Source organism: Pipistrellus hanaki (genome assembly GCF_964339955.1).
Source record: "Pipistrellus hanaki genome assembly, chromosome: 18".
Lineage (NCBI taxonomy): Eukaryota > Metazoa > Chordata > Mammalia > Chiroptera > Vespertilionidae > Pipistrellus > Pipistrellus hanaki.
The window spans coordinates 27,583,234-27,600,614 of NC_140520.1; the positions used below are offsets into that span (position 1 = coordinate 27,583,234).

A 17,381-nucleotide genomic window follows, 5' to 3' on the forward strand; every position below is an offset into this window, starting at 1 on the left:
TGGATTGGGTTTAAGGTGTACGACATAATCATTTCGTAACACTTTTGAATATCACTCTGCATATACATGATTGGGGGCAGGTAGATGAGGGGCCAATGAGAGGTAGAGACTTCAACTATTATATGCTAATATATCAGTAAAGGTCAAATTATTTTATTTTTATTTGGTTAACTGTGTCTAAGCTATACCAGTCTTTCCTTGATATTCTACTTAAAGCCATTTTAAAGGTTCCCATATCACATGTTAAATGAATTCACGAAAGCTCCCAGTTAGCAGGAAAAGGGTTTAAATGCACTGATTCAAACTCCCTCCCAGACCCTTCAGAAGTTCTCTCAGGTGCAACACAACCCCAGGCACACACAACCCCAGGCACACACAACCCCGCTCCCTATCCCCTGTGCTAGTGACTTGGCCAGAAGTACTTCTGGGAAAACTTATGCCTGAGACATCTGGATGCCCACCTGGCACTGAGGAAAGAAGGAACCAAGGTTTCAGAAAGGCCTGAAATTCAGATTCCAAGAATGGCCGTGAATGGGCCCAGGTGTTACCATGGATAAACCGCTTATCCTGCATCTCCGCATCAGCCTCACCACCAGCACAATGGCAGCAGCTCCTGCTCTTCAGGCTGTCCTAGAACTCCCAGAGGTTCTGTGGAGGCTGGAGCTGAATCGCCCAGGACCATGTGAGCTGCAGGTGAAGGTGAAGGTCAGGGGTAGGGAGGGCCATGTGAGCTGCAGGTGAAGGTGAAGGTGAAGGTCAGGGCTAGGAAGGGCCAGGTGAGCGGCAGGTGAAAGTCGGGGCTAGGGAGGGCCATGTGAGCAGCAGGTGAAGGTGAAGGTCAGGGCTAGGGAGGGCCATGTGAGCTGCAGGTGAAGGTGAAGGTGAAGGTCAGGGCTAGGGAGGGCCATGGGAGCTGCAGGTGAAGGTGAAGGTCAGGGCTAGCGAGGGCCATGGGAGCTGCAGGTGAAGGTGAAGGTCAGGGCTAGGGAGGGCCATGGGAGCTGCAGGTGAAGGTGAAGGTCAGGGCTAGGAAGGACCTTGTGAGCTGCAGGTGAAGGTCAGAGATAGGAAGATGGTGAGACAAAGTAATCACAAAGCAGGGCCCCCAAGACAAGGACAGCTGCCCTCCATCTCCTCTCATCAAAATGAAATTTCAGTCCCAAGGACTTAACGAGATACCAGGGAACACGTTTCTATTTAACCACGGCCTCCCAAACCCTCCAGGGCAGCGCCTGGCTCAGCTTTAAATGGAATGCCTGCCCGGAGCCATCTGAGTCAGGAGAGAATAAACGGCCCGGACAGGCTGGAATCAGGGAGAAAATAGATTTCCCTTGGCTCAGCCAGAGACAACAAGCAGATCGGGGAGCGCAGGGGTTCCGACCTGCACCCCTCTCTCACTGTGATCTGGAGGGGAAAGGACCAAGGTCCTCTGGCCAGGACATGGGGCCACCTTGGGAGCTAAGTGTTGAGACGGAGTTTTCCAAATTAGAAAGGGCAACAGGAGGAAACAGTGCAAGTGTGTGTGTGTGTGTGTGTGTGTGTGTGTGTGTGTGTGAGAGAGAGAGAGAGAGAAAGAGGGGGGGGGAGAATATGGGGGGAATGTGAGGGTGATGAGAAGGCAGGATGGAGGTTTGGTGGATCCACGTCTATACCAAACTCCCATCCCTGCAAAACCCTAGCTGCAGACTCCAGCGCCCCACCTCCTAGGAGATGGCTGGGTCGCCTTTCTACAGAGCCCAGGGGCTGAAGGGCACCGCTGATTGATGGAGACTGGGCCTGCATATCTGACGTTGTAACACAGAGATATTTTTGCATTACAGAGAAGTCAGGTGCTGCTCAGTGGGCTGCTTGTCCAAAAATCAACTTAGACTTCAATGTCAAGGACTAAAGGCAGACATGAGAAGGCTCCTTCCATCAACAAGCACATCAGAGAGCCAGAGTTATGTAAGAGGCATCCTGCATTTGCCTCTGCAGAGCATGACACAGCAGGCTGGGGACCAGCTCCCCAGCCACATCCTTCCCGGACCCCTGGACCAGCGAGGCTCCTTCTACACACACACACACACACACACACCACACACACACACACTCCTCCTATGCGCGCTTGCATCTAAACATTCACATTCCTCAAGCTACTTAAACTTCCATCATGAAAGAACGGCAAAGATATAGATTATATTCCTCAACTGCATTAATTGAATAATACATCTCCAACCTCTGCAGCAGAGACAGTGGTTTGTGTGTGGGCAATAGTGTGGTGAAGGCCTGGGGCAGGTAGGGGATGGGTGGAGGGGGGAAGATAGGAGGTAGGGGAACATGTGTAATACTATCTACAATAAAACATACATATTTTTGTCCTGACCAGTTTGGCTCAGTGGCTAGAGCGTTAGCCTGCAGACTCAAGGGTCCCAGGTTTGATTCCGGTTAAGGGCATGTACCTTGGTTGCGGGCACATCCCCAGTAGGAGGCAGCTGATCAATGTTTCTCTCTCATCAATGTTTCTAACTCTTTATCCCTTTTCTCTCTGTAAAATTCAATCAAATATATTTTTTAAGTATATCTAAAAGAGAATTCCCTTACTCTTTAGGTTCTTCCCTGCCTCTATTTCCCTTAGCATCATTCACCTTGAGGTATTCACGTAACTCATTTAACTTCTCCCCTCCCCCCCCCCCAGCTGGAACATAACTTCTACAATTGCAAAAAAAAAAAAAAAATGGTTTGCGTGTGAGAGGTCAGCATGTCCGTCCCCTGGCTGCACTGTCCACATCCTGGACAGCAGGGCTGTGTCTCCGCAAACAGGGAAGGCTCTGACTTGACAGCCTCCTATCCCAGTCCCACTGAGACCCGGAGAGGTTTTTACATGAGCTACTGAATGAAGCTTTTCAGCTGAGAGCAAACAAACCCGAGTCTACAGTCAGTGAACTGGAGGCAGGAGAGATGCCGACCTTAAGACAACTCGGCCGGGCTAACCAGGAGAACCTTGTAGGACCATCGGTGGTGCTGGGAAAGGCTCTCCAGGTTCTGGAAGTGGTGAGGCTGTGTCTTCCATCTACTCACTGAGTCCCAGCCTCCTGACACCTGCCCGCCCCTTCCTGCTGCTCCAGGGCCCACAGGTGAGACCTGCGAGAGGAACCAAGTGCTGCCGGCTGCCCCCTGGGCCTGCGGCAGGTCCCGCCCGGCAGGGCACAGAGGGACAATGGTGGTCACCCCCAAGGAAGGGTCACCTTCTCTTTAAGCTAGGGTGACCAGATGTCCCGATACTTAACAATTTGTCCCGCGTCCCGCTGCGTTTTTAAAAAGTCCCGAAAACGCAGCGGGACGCGGGACAACTTGTTGGAGATCGGGACTGTCCCGCCAAAAGCGGGATGTCTGGTCACCTTGCTTTAAGCCTGGACACCTAGACTCTGCGCTTGAATGCTCTCCATCCCCCACAGCCAGCCTTTCCCCACCACTTCATCCTATCTTCCTCAGTGGGTGCACGTGGGTCCTACAACAGCAGGTGGTGCTCAGGTGGCTAAGGAACGAGGCCAGGGGCTGCCAGCCTGTCAAACTCCCCGCTCGTTCATCGGCAGCAACAGGTTCGGGTCGATAGTCCCATATCCGAAACCTCTGGGGCCGGAGCAACCTCAGAATTCAGGTTTTTGTTGTTTTTATTTTAGAAAGCTAATGTTACACCCCAGCAGGGCCTGAGGAAGCATCTGATGAACTCATTTATGCACTTTCGTATCAAAACACGAATATTCATACTCGTCTTCTAGTTATGAATAAAATAAAATAAAAATCCAGAGGTTTCAAGGGCAGGGGATTTGGCACCGTCCTCCAGGATATAGAAACTCGGGGACAAAAACAAAGATCAGACAAATGGGGCAACTGCCCTAACCCCAGCCGACATCCCCTGGCTCGGAAGGCCCGGGACGGGCCAGCTGAGCTAGGACCAGGCTCATCGGAAGAACCTCCCACCCAGAGAACGCCTTTTACTTTGAGCTGCCCTGGCCCCAGAACCAGGAGAGAAATAATTCCATAGAGCCCCCTACTTTTGGGGAATCAATCCCCGGCCTCCAGCACCTGCCCCCCAGGAGGACACGACGTACACCGGGTGCAGACCCTGCTGGGCCCCACACGTGGGCAGCAGACGCCGTTCCCAAAGCCCCAGCCCCATGGCACCCAGGGGAGCTGCACGGGGCGCGGGGCGAACCACACTTTGGTCTTCCTGGCCTTGGGGAGCAGAAACAACACTGAACATGAGACAACACGAAAGCCTCTGGCTTTCTCTCCGCCCTGTTCCATGCCAGCAGCCCCAGGGCCCACCGCGCCCCTGCTCTCTGGCTCTCCGTGCTCCCTGACGGGCTGTGTCCACTCGCATGGCCTTACCTGCAGGCCACCTCCCTGCCCTTGGCCCCCCCACATGGCAACCATTTAGTCCCGCCCTCCTCCGCGCTCCCACTTACCTTTTTCGCTGCCTCTGGGGACCCCCATCTCGCCAGTCCACTCCCTGCGAACACCCGAGTTCTTTCCCACGGAGCCCCCACGTGCGCTTGGGTTGGTCACGGGGTTGGCCCTGGCCAATGGGATGTGAGCAGAAATGCCACGTGCCAACGTCACTTCCGGCGGTGGGGCAGGGGGTATGGAGTGCCTGTGCACTACCCCTGACGCCCCTTCTCCTCCATGATGCCAAGACAAGGCGGTGGAGAATCAAAACAGAAAGCTCCTAGCCCTGCATGGTGTTGCTCAGTGGATAGAGCATTGGCCTGCGGACTGAAGGGTCCCGGGTTCGATTCCGGTCAAGGGCATGTACCTTGGTTGCAGGCACATCCCCAGTAGGAGGGTATGCAGGATGCAGCTGATGGATGTTTCTCTCTCATTGATGTTTCTCTCTATCCCTCTCCCTTACCCTCTGTAAAAATCAATAAAATATTTAAAAGAAAACAAAACAAAAACAGAAACCTCCTAGGTCCTGGGGTCACTGTGAGAAGAATAAACTTTACGGGGCACAGTTACTGAGAGCTGGGAATTCGCTGACACAGCAGCGCGTGTTAAGGACCCCCACACACCTGCCTTCTCCACCTGACCAGTTCCCACGTATTGTGCTTTAAACTCCACGGCAAAGGCTGCCTCCTCGGGCAAGTCCAACTCCAGGGTAGGTCGGCCTCTCCGTCCCTGACCTCACGTGTCTGGCAAACCGTTACCTGAATCTATGGACGCATTTCTGTTTGCAAGTTTGCGCCCCGCATTTGTGTGTGCTTCTCCCACCCCTGTCTTCTCGGTGCCCTGCAAGCTGCAAATACTCAATATGCTTGATTTACTGAAGCAAAAATCAGAGCCTTCTCGCTCGCGGGGCCAGCAAACCACAAGTCAGCATTTCCCCGGAGCCCTGGGTTCTCAGCATTGTGCTAGGTACTGCAGGAGGCAATATAAGGAACACAATGTCACCACCTCTAGCAGCATCTTTTAATCTTCAGATCCTCTGCACCCATTATCTCCTATCTATGAAAGGAAGACCGCCACTTAAAAAGTACCTCATCCCTTCAGGAACTCTCAGGAAGGAAGATCAAAGAGGGGCACGGTAGTGGGGAGATGAAAGCCGAACAGGGCCCTCTCTTGGCACCCATGAGCCTGGCTCAGCCACGCCTGCCACCGTGTGCAGGTGACAGCCTAGCCATGCAGAGTCGCGTCATCACGGCTTGGCAAAGCTCCCCAAACCAAAGGCGCAAAACCCCGCCAATGGTCAGGGACACAGAACACGGGGAAGTGGCTGGAGGGATGTGTCCTGTGATGTGTCCCTTTCTCCCAGTTCTCTAAAGGACGTGATACGATGCTCAGTTCCAGCCCCAGGGAAATGGGGACCCTAATTAAATGATGACCAATTATTAAGGCAATTTTCACAGTACTTCCCACAAACTAGCATTTTACCTGCTGCAGGTGTGGCTGTGCTGTGGACACTGAGATGAGCCACTTAATGCTGTCGGCTGGCAATGCTGGCATCCCGGTGTGCAGACAAAAACATCCCCGACAGAGAGCTGTGGCAACCCCGTGCCTCGCCCACAGCTGCAGGAGAGCACGGGGCTCTTAGCACGTAATCCCAGCAGGACTTTCAGAGCTGTGAGTGGAAGAACCTTAGACTCTACTGTATGCTGAAAGCTGGTATAGACAGTAAGATTATTTTAAAAGTGAAGCCGAAGCCGGTTTGGCTCAGAGGTAGAGCGTCGGTCTGCGGACTGAAAGGTCCCAGGTTCGATTCTGGTCAAGGGCATGTACCTTGGTTGCAGGCACATCCCCAGTAGGGGGTGTGCAGGAGGCAGCTGGTGGATATTTCTCTCTCATCGACGTTTCTACCTCTCTATCTCTCTCCCTTCCTCTCTGTTAAAAATCAATAAAATATATTTTTTTTTTTAAAGTGAAAAAATTGAAGAGGTAACTGAGCGGAATGGAATGGTAGAGTTTGAGATAGTCGGGAAAGTACATTTTTTGAAAATATATTGATACTTTTATTGATTTCAGAGAGGAAGGGAGAGGGAGATAGAAACATCAATGATAAGAGAAAATCGATCAGCTGCCTCCTGCATGCCCCCTACTGCAGGTGATCGAGTCTGCAACCCAGGTATGTGCCCTGACCGAGAATCAAACCATGACCTCCAGGTCCATAGATAGATGGTCAACCACCAAGCCACACCGGCAGGGCAGGACAGTACATTCTGATGTTGAGTGTCACATGTCATATACAAGAGGTACCTCAAGACACAGGGCGTTGCTCCTGTATTTTTGTAAGTCACATGCCATAAATAGAACAAGATACCAAGTGCATATGTGAAAAGCAAGAAATTGACTGAAAATAGCATTGCCCAGCAACTTACCTTGTATGAAGATCCTGTTCCAGTAGATCTTCCCAACTTGGTTGCCCCCAAGAAAAACCAGATTGGACAGGATGAGCATGGAGGTGGAGCACGAGGCGAGGGCAGCGTGGAAGCGACGGCGAGCCCGTGGGGAGAGGAACTGGACCTGCGGGGAAGGCAAGAGCACCTCACTGCACGGTGGGAAGTCAGACTGGCACGGCATCCAGCCTTCCTACCTCGGCAGCCAAGGGTGCTTCCTCCAGAGCCTGGACTGTTCTTTAAATTAAAATTACTATTTAAACAGATCTCAAAACTTCTATTCCTGCAACATGCTCATTCTGATCTATAGAAAGAAGTGCCACACTCCCAAGCTGTTACCTCCTACGACCCAGATGAGCTTCCTCCGGACACGTGTAACACAAGTTCTGAAGCTAGTGAAGATTCAGCTGGAATGTCTCTACACAGCTTCCGCATGTACATCTGTAGGCACAAGACCTGCTTAGGCTGTTCTCCGTGGTAACAAGCACAACTCCAAGTGATGAGGTCCAGATAGGGGCGATCTTCCAGGCCAGTTTACATGACCATGGGGAGCTACCCCATCGCTCTGACCCACTATTAGGAGGAACCTTAAGAGGGTGCAGGAGAGCAGTTCAAGCCAACTCCGTCCCTGGAATCAGAGCTCTGGTATGCCAATGGTGAGCTGGCAGTAGCGTCAAAATATGCTCCTGAAATACACTGAGGAGTGGCCAGATTATTATGATCTCTGAGCACATAATAATCTGGCCACTCCGTGTGTGTGTGTGTGTGTGTGTGTGTGTGTGTAGAGGCCTGGTGCATGAATTTGTGCATGGGTGGGGTTCTGCCAGCCTGCCCAGAAAAATGGGAAATGGTGGTTGGCCGGCCCGCCTGCTAGTCGAACTCCTGTCAAGGGGACAATTTGCATATTAGCCTTTTATTATATAGTATATACATTGAGTGGCCAGATTATAATATTATGCATTCAGAGATCATAATAATCTGGCCACACAGTGTACATGGAACTGGAGAGATGTTTTCTCTAATGGATGATGAAGAATTCTGCTCATCCATCCGAGGTCTTCACTGGACTTTTCCCTCCCCTTTTATTACCTTCATGCGGATGTCATAAAGTGAGCTAACCCTAACCCTACCTCAGCCCTGACGTTCTGGGGGGCCTCTCGAGGGGGACCCCGTGCTGTGCTGCAGTGTGTGAGCCCTCTGAGCTGTCCTTTGAGGCTATGTATTTAGAATGAGGACCAAGTACAGAGCAACAGCCCGACACCCAGGGCCCCAGGGGTCCTGACAAATACCTCGGCCTAATCCAAAGACACAGAAAAGAGAGGAAATGCCTGGAGATGGTTCCGAATATCCTCCAGAAACCCGCCCATCTCTGGGGTGGTCACTGCCTCCTGACTCCTGCTGCGCTCCATTACAACTGCAATTCTGAACTGGCCGGATTCGAGGCAGGCGAAAAGGACTAAGCAGGAGGCTGCTGGCTTCTGGGGCCCCTGTGTGCATCACCTGTGGCCGTTGTGCAAACCTCAGGCAGGGTCCCCTGAAAACCCAGAGAAATGGATTCCCAGCACCTCCCCTCTCTCTCCTGCAGTCCCAGCATCCGTTCCGCCTGCTCAGAGAGAGCTGCTGCCATGCACCTCCCACCCATGGCTTTCTCCTCCTGCCCCACCTGGGAGCGCGAGGCCTTCTCACGCCTGAGCTGGGCAGTGGGCACTGACTAGGAGTGATTGTTCTGGAAAGATCATCAGTGATGCTGACGTGTCCCTGGTTACGGGCCGCCAGACAAGAAAGAGGACCTCTGGTCTCTTTCCCTGCTCTAAGAGGCCACAAGCACATCCGGGCGATGCTGTCAAACACGACCGGATGAGAGATAATTACACAGGATAGAAGCTGGTAATGAGAGAGAAATGGGGACGGAGCAGGCTCATAACACAGCCCTCCTCACCCTTAAGAGTAAGGAGACACTGATCTTCCCGTTCCTGCATTTCAGAGCAAAGAGAGGTATTTTCTGGGTATTACTGACTCAATTAGCAGTAAGTGGGGAGGCGGGATGAGAGGAAGCAGGGAGACAGCAGGGGCAATCCAGAATAATGAATCAAGAAAGTATGAATGGTTTTAATTGGCATCAGTGTGTCCAAATAATTCTCTCCAGGGGGACATTATAACACATTGATTTCGGAGGCACCCCATGGGTCAGATACTCTGCCAGGTCTGCTCTACCCCATCCATCTCTGCTCCTCCCCCTCCCCCCCCCCCCCCCGCCTCACTTCCTGTTTGGGGAGGTCCAAGGCCCTGTGTGACCTTGCTCTTATTAACGTCAATTACAGAGAGCGGACATGGCTCGGTTATGCTCAGAGTGGTTCTCCTTTTAGGGGAAATGATTACAATTATTAAACAATCAATAGATACTGAGAAAACACTCTTCGCATTGGGTTGCTGAGCAAGGTTGTGGTGCCAGGTTACCTGGCACAAGGCAAGGCAGGTTGTGGTGGGAGACAGAGCTGAGGAGTGAGTGCAGAGCAAGGCAGGACACAAGGGGGAATGGGTGCTGGAGGCTGGGGAGGAGTGGGTGCTGGAGGCTGGGGGGGAAGTGGGTGCTGGACGCTGGGGGGGAAGGTAGAGGGAGTGGGTGCTGGAGGAACAGGGCTCCTTCGCCAGCACCCGAGGCCTTGGCTCCCATGGATCTTCCCTTAATTCTCTGATTCCCCAAGTATCTCTCTCAACTATAGGAGTCAATAAATTCCTACTTCTGCTTATGGAAAAAATAGTCAAAATAACAGAAAATATGAATGAGCCTCTAGTCTCAGAAAGAGGAGGGAGGACATCTAAAATCTGAAACGAATGACCACAATTTAATTTCTAGAGAGAGCTAATTAAAAAAAAAAAAAAGCAAGAATGTTAAAAGCTATAAGGCTGTTGGAATCAAAAAGCTATAAAGACTTAAAGGAGAGATCAAGAGTTGTAGGTAATTCTTAATCATCCCCCAGAGGGAGTGGGTGGGAAACAAAATAGCTGATGAAAAAGAAATCCAAAAGCCTGATTTTAACCAACAGCCCGGTCCTCTGAACTGATGGGATGAGCCTTGAGCATGAATGGCACTCTCACAGAGCCCGGCTCCTCACCGTGAGGCAGAGGAAGAGCAGAAGGAAGAACCCGCCACAAGGAGGAAAGAGAGGGCCAGCCCGGAGAGTCCACAGAGGGTACTACCAACTGCAAAGGGGCTTTGTCTCGGCTGCAATCCTCTCTCCCCTTCAGCTTCCCCCAGACACACTGTAGAGGAACCGTTTCAACATTGAGGAGTCTTTCTCTGTTTCTAGGGACCCGTCTGGCCTTGGCCATTGGTTCACAAAAACTCTAGAGCAGCTATTTTCAGCCTTCTTCATCTCATGGCGCGCACATGCACACACACTCACACACACACACACACACACACACACACACTAATTACCAAAATCTGGTGGCACACCAAAAAATATATTGTATTTTTTTTTTCAATCTCACAAAAAATAGGTATAATTTTGATTGATTTATAATCATTGTCCTTACCTGCCCTTTTTTGTTCCAAAGTGACCTATTAAGAAATCAGGTGCTTATAAGTGTAGATAAGAATTTCTGGTACCAAGAATCCAGTCAGATGCAACGTGACCAATAAGATGCAGCTCTTACTATATGACCTGTATGTGTATGGTTCAAGACCAGGCGTTCACACCAGATGCTACTGTTGTGCTGGTCACTGTCATTTTCTATTTGACAATCTAAGGGAAAAGAGGTCAGTGCTCCTGACTAAACAGTCCGGTGTTGCATGTTCTCAGAGGAAAGTTCCATACTTAGGAGTCCCCGGAGGAAAAATGCCGTATGGGCAAGGCTGGAAGGGTGTACTCCCTTGCCCAGCCGGCTCCATCAGTAAATATGACTTTGTGAGTCTCTAGGAGGGCCAAAGTTCCCACTTGAAACTCTTTGTTCCTTTACACTCTCTCCTCTGAAGTTCTATAGCGATTGTGGTCACTACACCTGTGGTCCTTCACCTCTAGGAGGCCGGCTGCCACGTGCAGGGGCCAAGCCTTAAGGCAGTCACCGGTCCTCATGGCTTAGATGCTTGAAAAATCCCTTCCCTGGTCAGAGAACTCACGATGAATTGTAAACTCAATGGGGAAATAGATCAGGATACAGCGAAGAGCCATCAAGTCTGAAAATCAGAATCACCAACTTGACCAGATAAGGCAATGATTGGTAAACAGAGTTTGATTTTCATGAACACAGATATAGCATGATAAAGAGAGCTCTGGACTGGTCATGGTCTCTTCCCAGATAGAAGAATCTGTGGCAATTCAATATCCTCTCGGCAAAAAGTGGGAGGGGCACTGTCCCCCGGGGGAAATTTGGTGGGCATTTTTGGTTGTCCCAAGGACAACACGATTGCATGATCTGGCTATGTTATTGATTGACAGGGTCCAGGAATAATAAGCATACTACAATGTGCATGGCAGAACTGTCCTGCCCAAAAGGTCCATAGCGCCCTGTGGAGAGAGGGTGAGTGTTTTTTCCACATTTATTCTAGAGCTGACTTCCCTCTTGGCCTGTGGGACACAGTATTTCACTTCCTCCTTCGTTAGGAGCATTGCCAAAACCCGGTCCCCTTTCCCCGAGAGCCCAGGAAATGCACCTCCCGGCAGGAAAGGGCCTCTTACAGAGCCTCCATGCTGTGTCAAGTCCCCCCCCACTACCCCTCGGCATCAAATATGAGAGAGGGGAGCCCTGTGCCCCAAGCCATGTTTAGACAAGAGGCACCTCAGTTCCAAGCCTCTTCATCCCACACCCCTGAACCCAAGGGAAGAGGAAGAAAGAGGGATGGAGCAGTTAGAGGGATCCCTGTGCGGTGCAGGTGACCAGCTCTCCGCCTGCACTCTGACCTATATCCAGGCTGGGCCAGTCTCTCTCCACGTTAATGTTGCTATAACTCCCTCTTCTCGCCCAAGGGCAGGTACTGACTGGGCTTTGGGCCTGGATACAGCAAGGCCCTCAGAACATCCAGAAAAGCAGAGAGACCGACCTCTAATTTCTCAGTGGAAGCACCCTGTCCGACCGGAGAGATAAGAGCTGGGATGCGAGGATGTCATATCTACAGTGTAGCACTGGATTTAAGCTTCTCTCGAAGATTCCAAAAGTGAGCCATGGAACCCAATCAAAGTAAATCGGAGGGCTGAATGAAACTTCTGTCAAACTTGTTCGAATTTCCTGCTGCAAGGTGTCCGTGGCTTGTGTTTATTCATATCTCCATGGCAACTCTTCTATCTTTTCCAGTCAACATTCTGTCCCCGGGAATCAGAGGACTGGCTGGGGCACATGAGCTGCTGGGCCTGGGGGTGTGGGCTGCAGAATCTGGGTCAGAAGTGACGCTCAGCACAGCCCGGGGATGGGGGGCAGATGCTGCAGGGGGCTGTTGGCCCCACCCTTGTCCATGGAGTGGCTGCATGTGGGGCCAAGCTGGGGGGAGGGGCCAGGCTGAGCATCTGGGGGAGCAGATGGGCTGGAGAAATGGCTGCTGGAGATAGTGACAAAGGCTTGGCAAGTGGGACCCGATCCCGTTTATTTTTAAGTGGGGGAGAAGCTAAATATGGAAACTGGGTGGGTTTGAGCAGCTGGACACAGTTCTCCCAAATAATCACTGACGTTTTTCGTTTTCTAATAAAAATGCTAACCAGAGGGTAAGAGAGGATGAGCAGAGAAATAGCAAGTGGGGGAGGGGGAGACCGATGGGGAGATACCCGCAGGCCATGAAGATGAAACCAGAGACTTGTGAAAGGGAAGGGCAGCCAGAGGGAGACCCTCAGGGTGGGAGGACTCAGACTCCAAAGTCATCCCAGGGCCCCCGTCCCATCTGGATCAGCCTGCCTGGCACTGCTTCCCTCAGACTCCTTTCTCAGGGCTCTCTGGTCATTTCCATTTAGAAGTACACATTCCCCCAGTTACGTGTCACGCTCATGCTCCTACCAAGATGGTAGATTCCAGGATGGGGCGGCCTCTTCTCTCCTCTGCATCGCCCAAGACCCGTGCATAGTCTGTGTGCTCAGTAATTACCCAACACCTGTCTCTCTTTGCTCCAAATAAGTGACACAGTCTCCTGACTTCCTAAATGTTCCATCTCATCCTATATCCAAGCCAAGGGAGCCCAGAGGCGCTCAGAAAGCAATGCTCCCTTCTTTCTTGGAAGGAGCTTCAAAAACAGAGCTGGTCGGTGCAGTTAAATTTCCAGCCTCTGTTTGCTACTGAGACCCAAACAATGCATGCTCCTGAGGGAGAATCAGATGCCTACAGCGACGAAGGCAGAGCCAGTTTCCCGTAGCTGGGCAAGTCGCCTGCTCTGTAGCTCAGTGTCCAGCTTAGATGAAACAGCGGAGGCTGTGGATAGGAAGTCACTGTCAGGGCAGGAGATGGGAGAGACGCCGTGGTTCCTTCAGGCAAAGGTGACAGGCAAGGGTGCGTTTTATATCCCTATTTGTTTAATCTGTACACAGGGCGCATTCTTATGGAAAACTGGGCTAGACTCAGAGAAAGGAGGAGTAAAATTGGTGGGAGATATGTCAGTAACTTAAGATATGCAGAAGATACCATCTTCCTAACAGAGAGTAGCACCTCTTAGTAAAACAGGAACAATCAGCTAGAACAATGAGACAGACTGGAACCCTCAAAGTGAACTCGTGTATATTTGGATATTTACTATGCACGAAAGGTGACCTTTCGGTTCACTGGGGAAAGTATGGACCAGTGAACAAAAACAATTTTAGAATGTAAAGATGGCTCTTAGTTGCAGGCCATAGAAAAAGAGGCAGCAGACCAGATCTGGTTCATGGTTCGCCAACCCCTGCTCTCTTCTATCTGTGTTCGGTGCCTGCCCCGAAGGAACACTTACACGTATGAACAAGGAGGCATGAGCAGGCTCTTCCCTGCGGGTGCATCTGCAGAAGGAAAAAACTAAAAGCAAACCTAAGTTCTCAACAGTAGAAGAAAGGCTAAACAAATCATAATATAGCTGTACCGTGTCCAATTATGCAGATCTACATACACTAATATAGAAATATCTTCGAAGCATACCATGAGGAGTATTAAAAAAAAAAAAAGTACACCAAGAGACAGATATAGAGAAAGTAAAGCAACAGGCAGACTGTCAAATTACAGTGGGGAGGGTAGGGATATCAGGGGGAGATAATAGATCAACCGAAGGACTTGTATAAATGCATATAAGTACAACCAATGGACATAAAACTATGGGGAGGGAGGGGATGTGTGGGAGGGAGGGAGGGGGGCAATAAAAAAAATCAATAAAATATGTAAAAAAATAAATAAATAAATAAAACTAAAAAAAAAAAAAGTACAAATGTTACAGTATTTATACATTTCTTAAAGCACACCCATGCACACACAGAGTAGTGAAGGTGTGGGAAGCTATACTACAATCTGATAAACAATGCTTATCTCTTGTGGGGGAAAAACTGAGTAAGGTATAGCTTGTTTGGGGGGGATAGGTGTCTTACCTGAGGATGTGCTTAGAGAGAGGAAGAGGAGAGAGAGAGGGAGAAAGAGAGAGGAAAAGAGAGAGGGAGGGAGGGAAGGAAGGAAGGAAGGAAGGAAGGAAGGAAGGAGTACATCAACCAGTTGCCTTTGACTGGGGATTGAACCTAAAACCCAGGCATGTGCCCCAACCAAGAACTGAATCAGCAACTTTTTGGTGCACAGGACAATGCTCAACCAACTGCACCACTCTGACTAGGCTCTGTTTTGTTTGTGCTGTGTTTTTTCCAGGAGCATACGGTCATGAATTATTTAATCAATTAAAAAGGAATAAAATAATAAAAAAAGGAAATCTAGGAAACTTTCCACTAAATGACCTTCAACCCTGGCCACCTCCCCTGAGTATAAAGAGTCAAGGCCAATGGGTGAGGAGATGGAAGCCAGATGACTATCACGACCAAGTTATGGCTGCTCCTGGCACTGGGGTCTCCCTCTCCAGGCAGCACGGAGGGCCCTTGGGACTATTAAATAAGCCGAGGACATGACAGCTGTGGCCTCAGCTATATGCTGTTCAAAAATAAAAACGGCAGCTTAGGGCAAGGCCTGCTTTTGGAGCACACTTGATATTTAAAACTCCAAAAGGTAAGGCATTGCGAAATGATCCACCAACTGAACCACAGAGAACTCTTCTAGTAGCATCCAGTTAAATAGAGTAGCTGTCATTTCTGTTCCCTTCAATAACCCCGTTAAAATGAAGGTAAAGATGTGAAATGGCAGAAATCCACAAAAAACAGGAGCGAAGCAAAGAGCAGGTAAGCAAAGCCAAATCATTTTTTATTTTATTTTTTTAAATATATTTTATTGATTTTTTTTTTTTTACAGAAAAGAAGGGAGAGGGATAGAGAGTTAGAAACATCTATGAGAGAGAAACATCCATCAGCTGTCTCCTGCACACCCCCCACTGGGGATGTGCCCGCAACCAAGTACGTGCCCTTGACCAGAATCCAACCTTGGACCTTTCAATCCACAGGCCGTTGCTCTATCCACTGAGCCAAACCGGTTAGGGCCCAACTCATTTTTAAAAATTAGAAAGCAGATGAAGGAATTGGCAGAGCTGAGCTACCTGAATACTAGATGCCAAAGCAGAAAGGCATTCACACACCAGATCCCCAGAAGGCCCAGCCTTTAGAAGAACCACGTGCCACACGTGGCAACAGCACACCATGTGGGAGAAAACCAGGGCAGCTAAACATCCAGGTAATGTGCATGTAGACCCTGGGTTTCCCTCTTTCTCCACCCCAAGGTGAAAGTTTTTTTCATAACTACATCAGAGAGACTCTAAACCGAGGGGCACTGGGTACAGTAACAGTGCTCAGTAATTACCCGACACCTGTCTCTCGCTTGGCCCATACAGTAGATCCCAAGAGAAACGAACCAGATGGGAAAGGCGGAGAGAGCGGGGAGGGCTTCAAGAGAGATTCTCCAGGAAAAGAAAAGAGCTGACAGATTCCGGATATATCTGACCACATGGAGAATACTATTCCGAGGATTTTTCAATTTTGTTGGAAAGAAGTGGTGACAGTAAACTACCAATCAGACAAAAGAGGCCAGGCAAACCTTAATTGGAGGGAGATAAAAACAGTCAACTAAGAAAGGAAAGGCAATTATGGCATATTAACAGGCTTGGCAGTGAGCCGCACTTAACACAGTGATAATAATGAGACACTGAATTTAACAGGGAGGAAAAAAAAAAACCAACACAAAACACAGAGATTTTATATTATATTAGGGGGAGAAGTAACGAGTAGGTCTAAGATGCTAAAACCTCATGTAAAAAGCAGTTACTATTTCTAATAATAAATACATTAAAGACTCTATCTAGAAAGACAGAACATCAGAAACAGGGAACTGAGAGTCATTGCTGATGGGAGAAGCACCCGGGACTGAGGAATGGAGGGTGCTCTCCTGCTCACTCATCGGAATGAGGCCTTGTGCTAAGATGTGACTTTCGAACCAGGAACGTCCATTTCCCAAGCTTTCTGCGTGTCCGTGTTTCCCACTGTCAGACGGGGCGAATGACAAAGCTACCACTGAAAGCACGTGAGATCCCGGGGTAACTGCTTTCCTGAACGTTCCCACTGCACGTGGACCACTTTTCAGAGGAGTTATTCCACGGACCCTGCTCCCGAGAAAGACACCTGTAACCTTCAGTTCTGACACCAGCCAAGCATCGGGGTCAGCCCAGCAAAGCCCTCGTGAGGGCCAGTCCATCCTGGCCTCTTTTCTCTCAAGAACCTTCCATTCGCCCTGATTGGTTTCTCTCAAGAACCTTCCATTCGCCTCAGTGGATAGAGCGTCGGCCTGCGGACTAAAGGGTCCCAGGTTTGATTCCGGTCAAGGGCATGTACCTTGTTACGGGCACATCCCCAGTAGGGGGTGTGCGTGAGGCAGCTGATGGATGTTTCTCCCACATCAATGTTTCTAACTCTCTATTTTTCTCCCTTTCTCTCTGTACAAAATCAATAAAATATTTTTTTAAAAAAAAAAGAATCTTTCATTGGACAATACATATTCACTGTAGAGAAGGCTGGACATATAAATGGGCAAAAAACAAAAAGTAATCACAAGTAATCCCACCAGTAAGAGTTAACCCCCATGAACGTGTTAGTGCACAACCTTTCACACACTTTTCTGGGCTTGTACGCGTTTTTAAGTAGTAAAAAGGAAACTTCATTATATCTGTTATTCTTTGCTCTTCGTTTTCATCTGTCCTCACAATGAAATGATGTCAGCAGCATCACTGCGAACAGCACGGGGTCGGCTTGACAGGCGCCCTGCACCCTTCACAGTAACTGCCTTCCTGCACCCTCAGGACAGACAGCGGCTGTGGCCACACTTACGCCATGGTATTGGGTGGGTGACAGGGCTGACTCCAGAGGAAGAAGCAAGAGCCACCTTAAGCTGTGCGTTTCGGTGAATGCCGGCAATCACAAGGGCATTGAAACCAAC

General features: G+C 49.8%; 2 protein-coding genes across 7 annotated transcripts in view; one reads left to right on the forward strand and one right to left on the reverse strand.

Moving 5' to 3' along the window:
- Nucleotides 1–3,137, forward strand: part of KCNH1 (potassium voltage-gated channel subfamily H member 1) — a 283,459-nt gene extending 280,322 nt beyond the window's left edge. The window contains exon 12 of the transcript XR_014793300.1: nt 3,128–3,137. The gene's annotated coding sequence lies outside the window, so the exon portion shown is untranslated. The remainder of the gene's footprint in view (nt 1–3,127) is intronic.
- The window catches only part of HHAT (hedgehog acyltransferase), a 163,757-nt gene that overhangs the window by 25,537 nt on the left and 120,839 nt on the right, over nt 1–17,381 (reverse strand). For all 6 annotated transcript variants that reach the window (XM_084865552.1, XM_084865553.1, XM_084865548.1 and 3 more), the window contains one exon: nt 6,852–6,996. In XM_084865552.1, the coding sequence (XP_084721678.1) occupies nt 6,852–6,996 (145 nt within the window). The remainder of the gene's footprint in view (nt 1–6,851; nt 6,997–17,381) is intronic.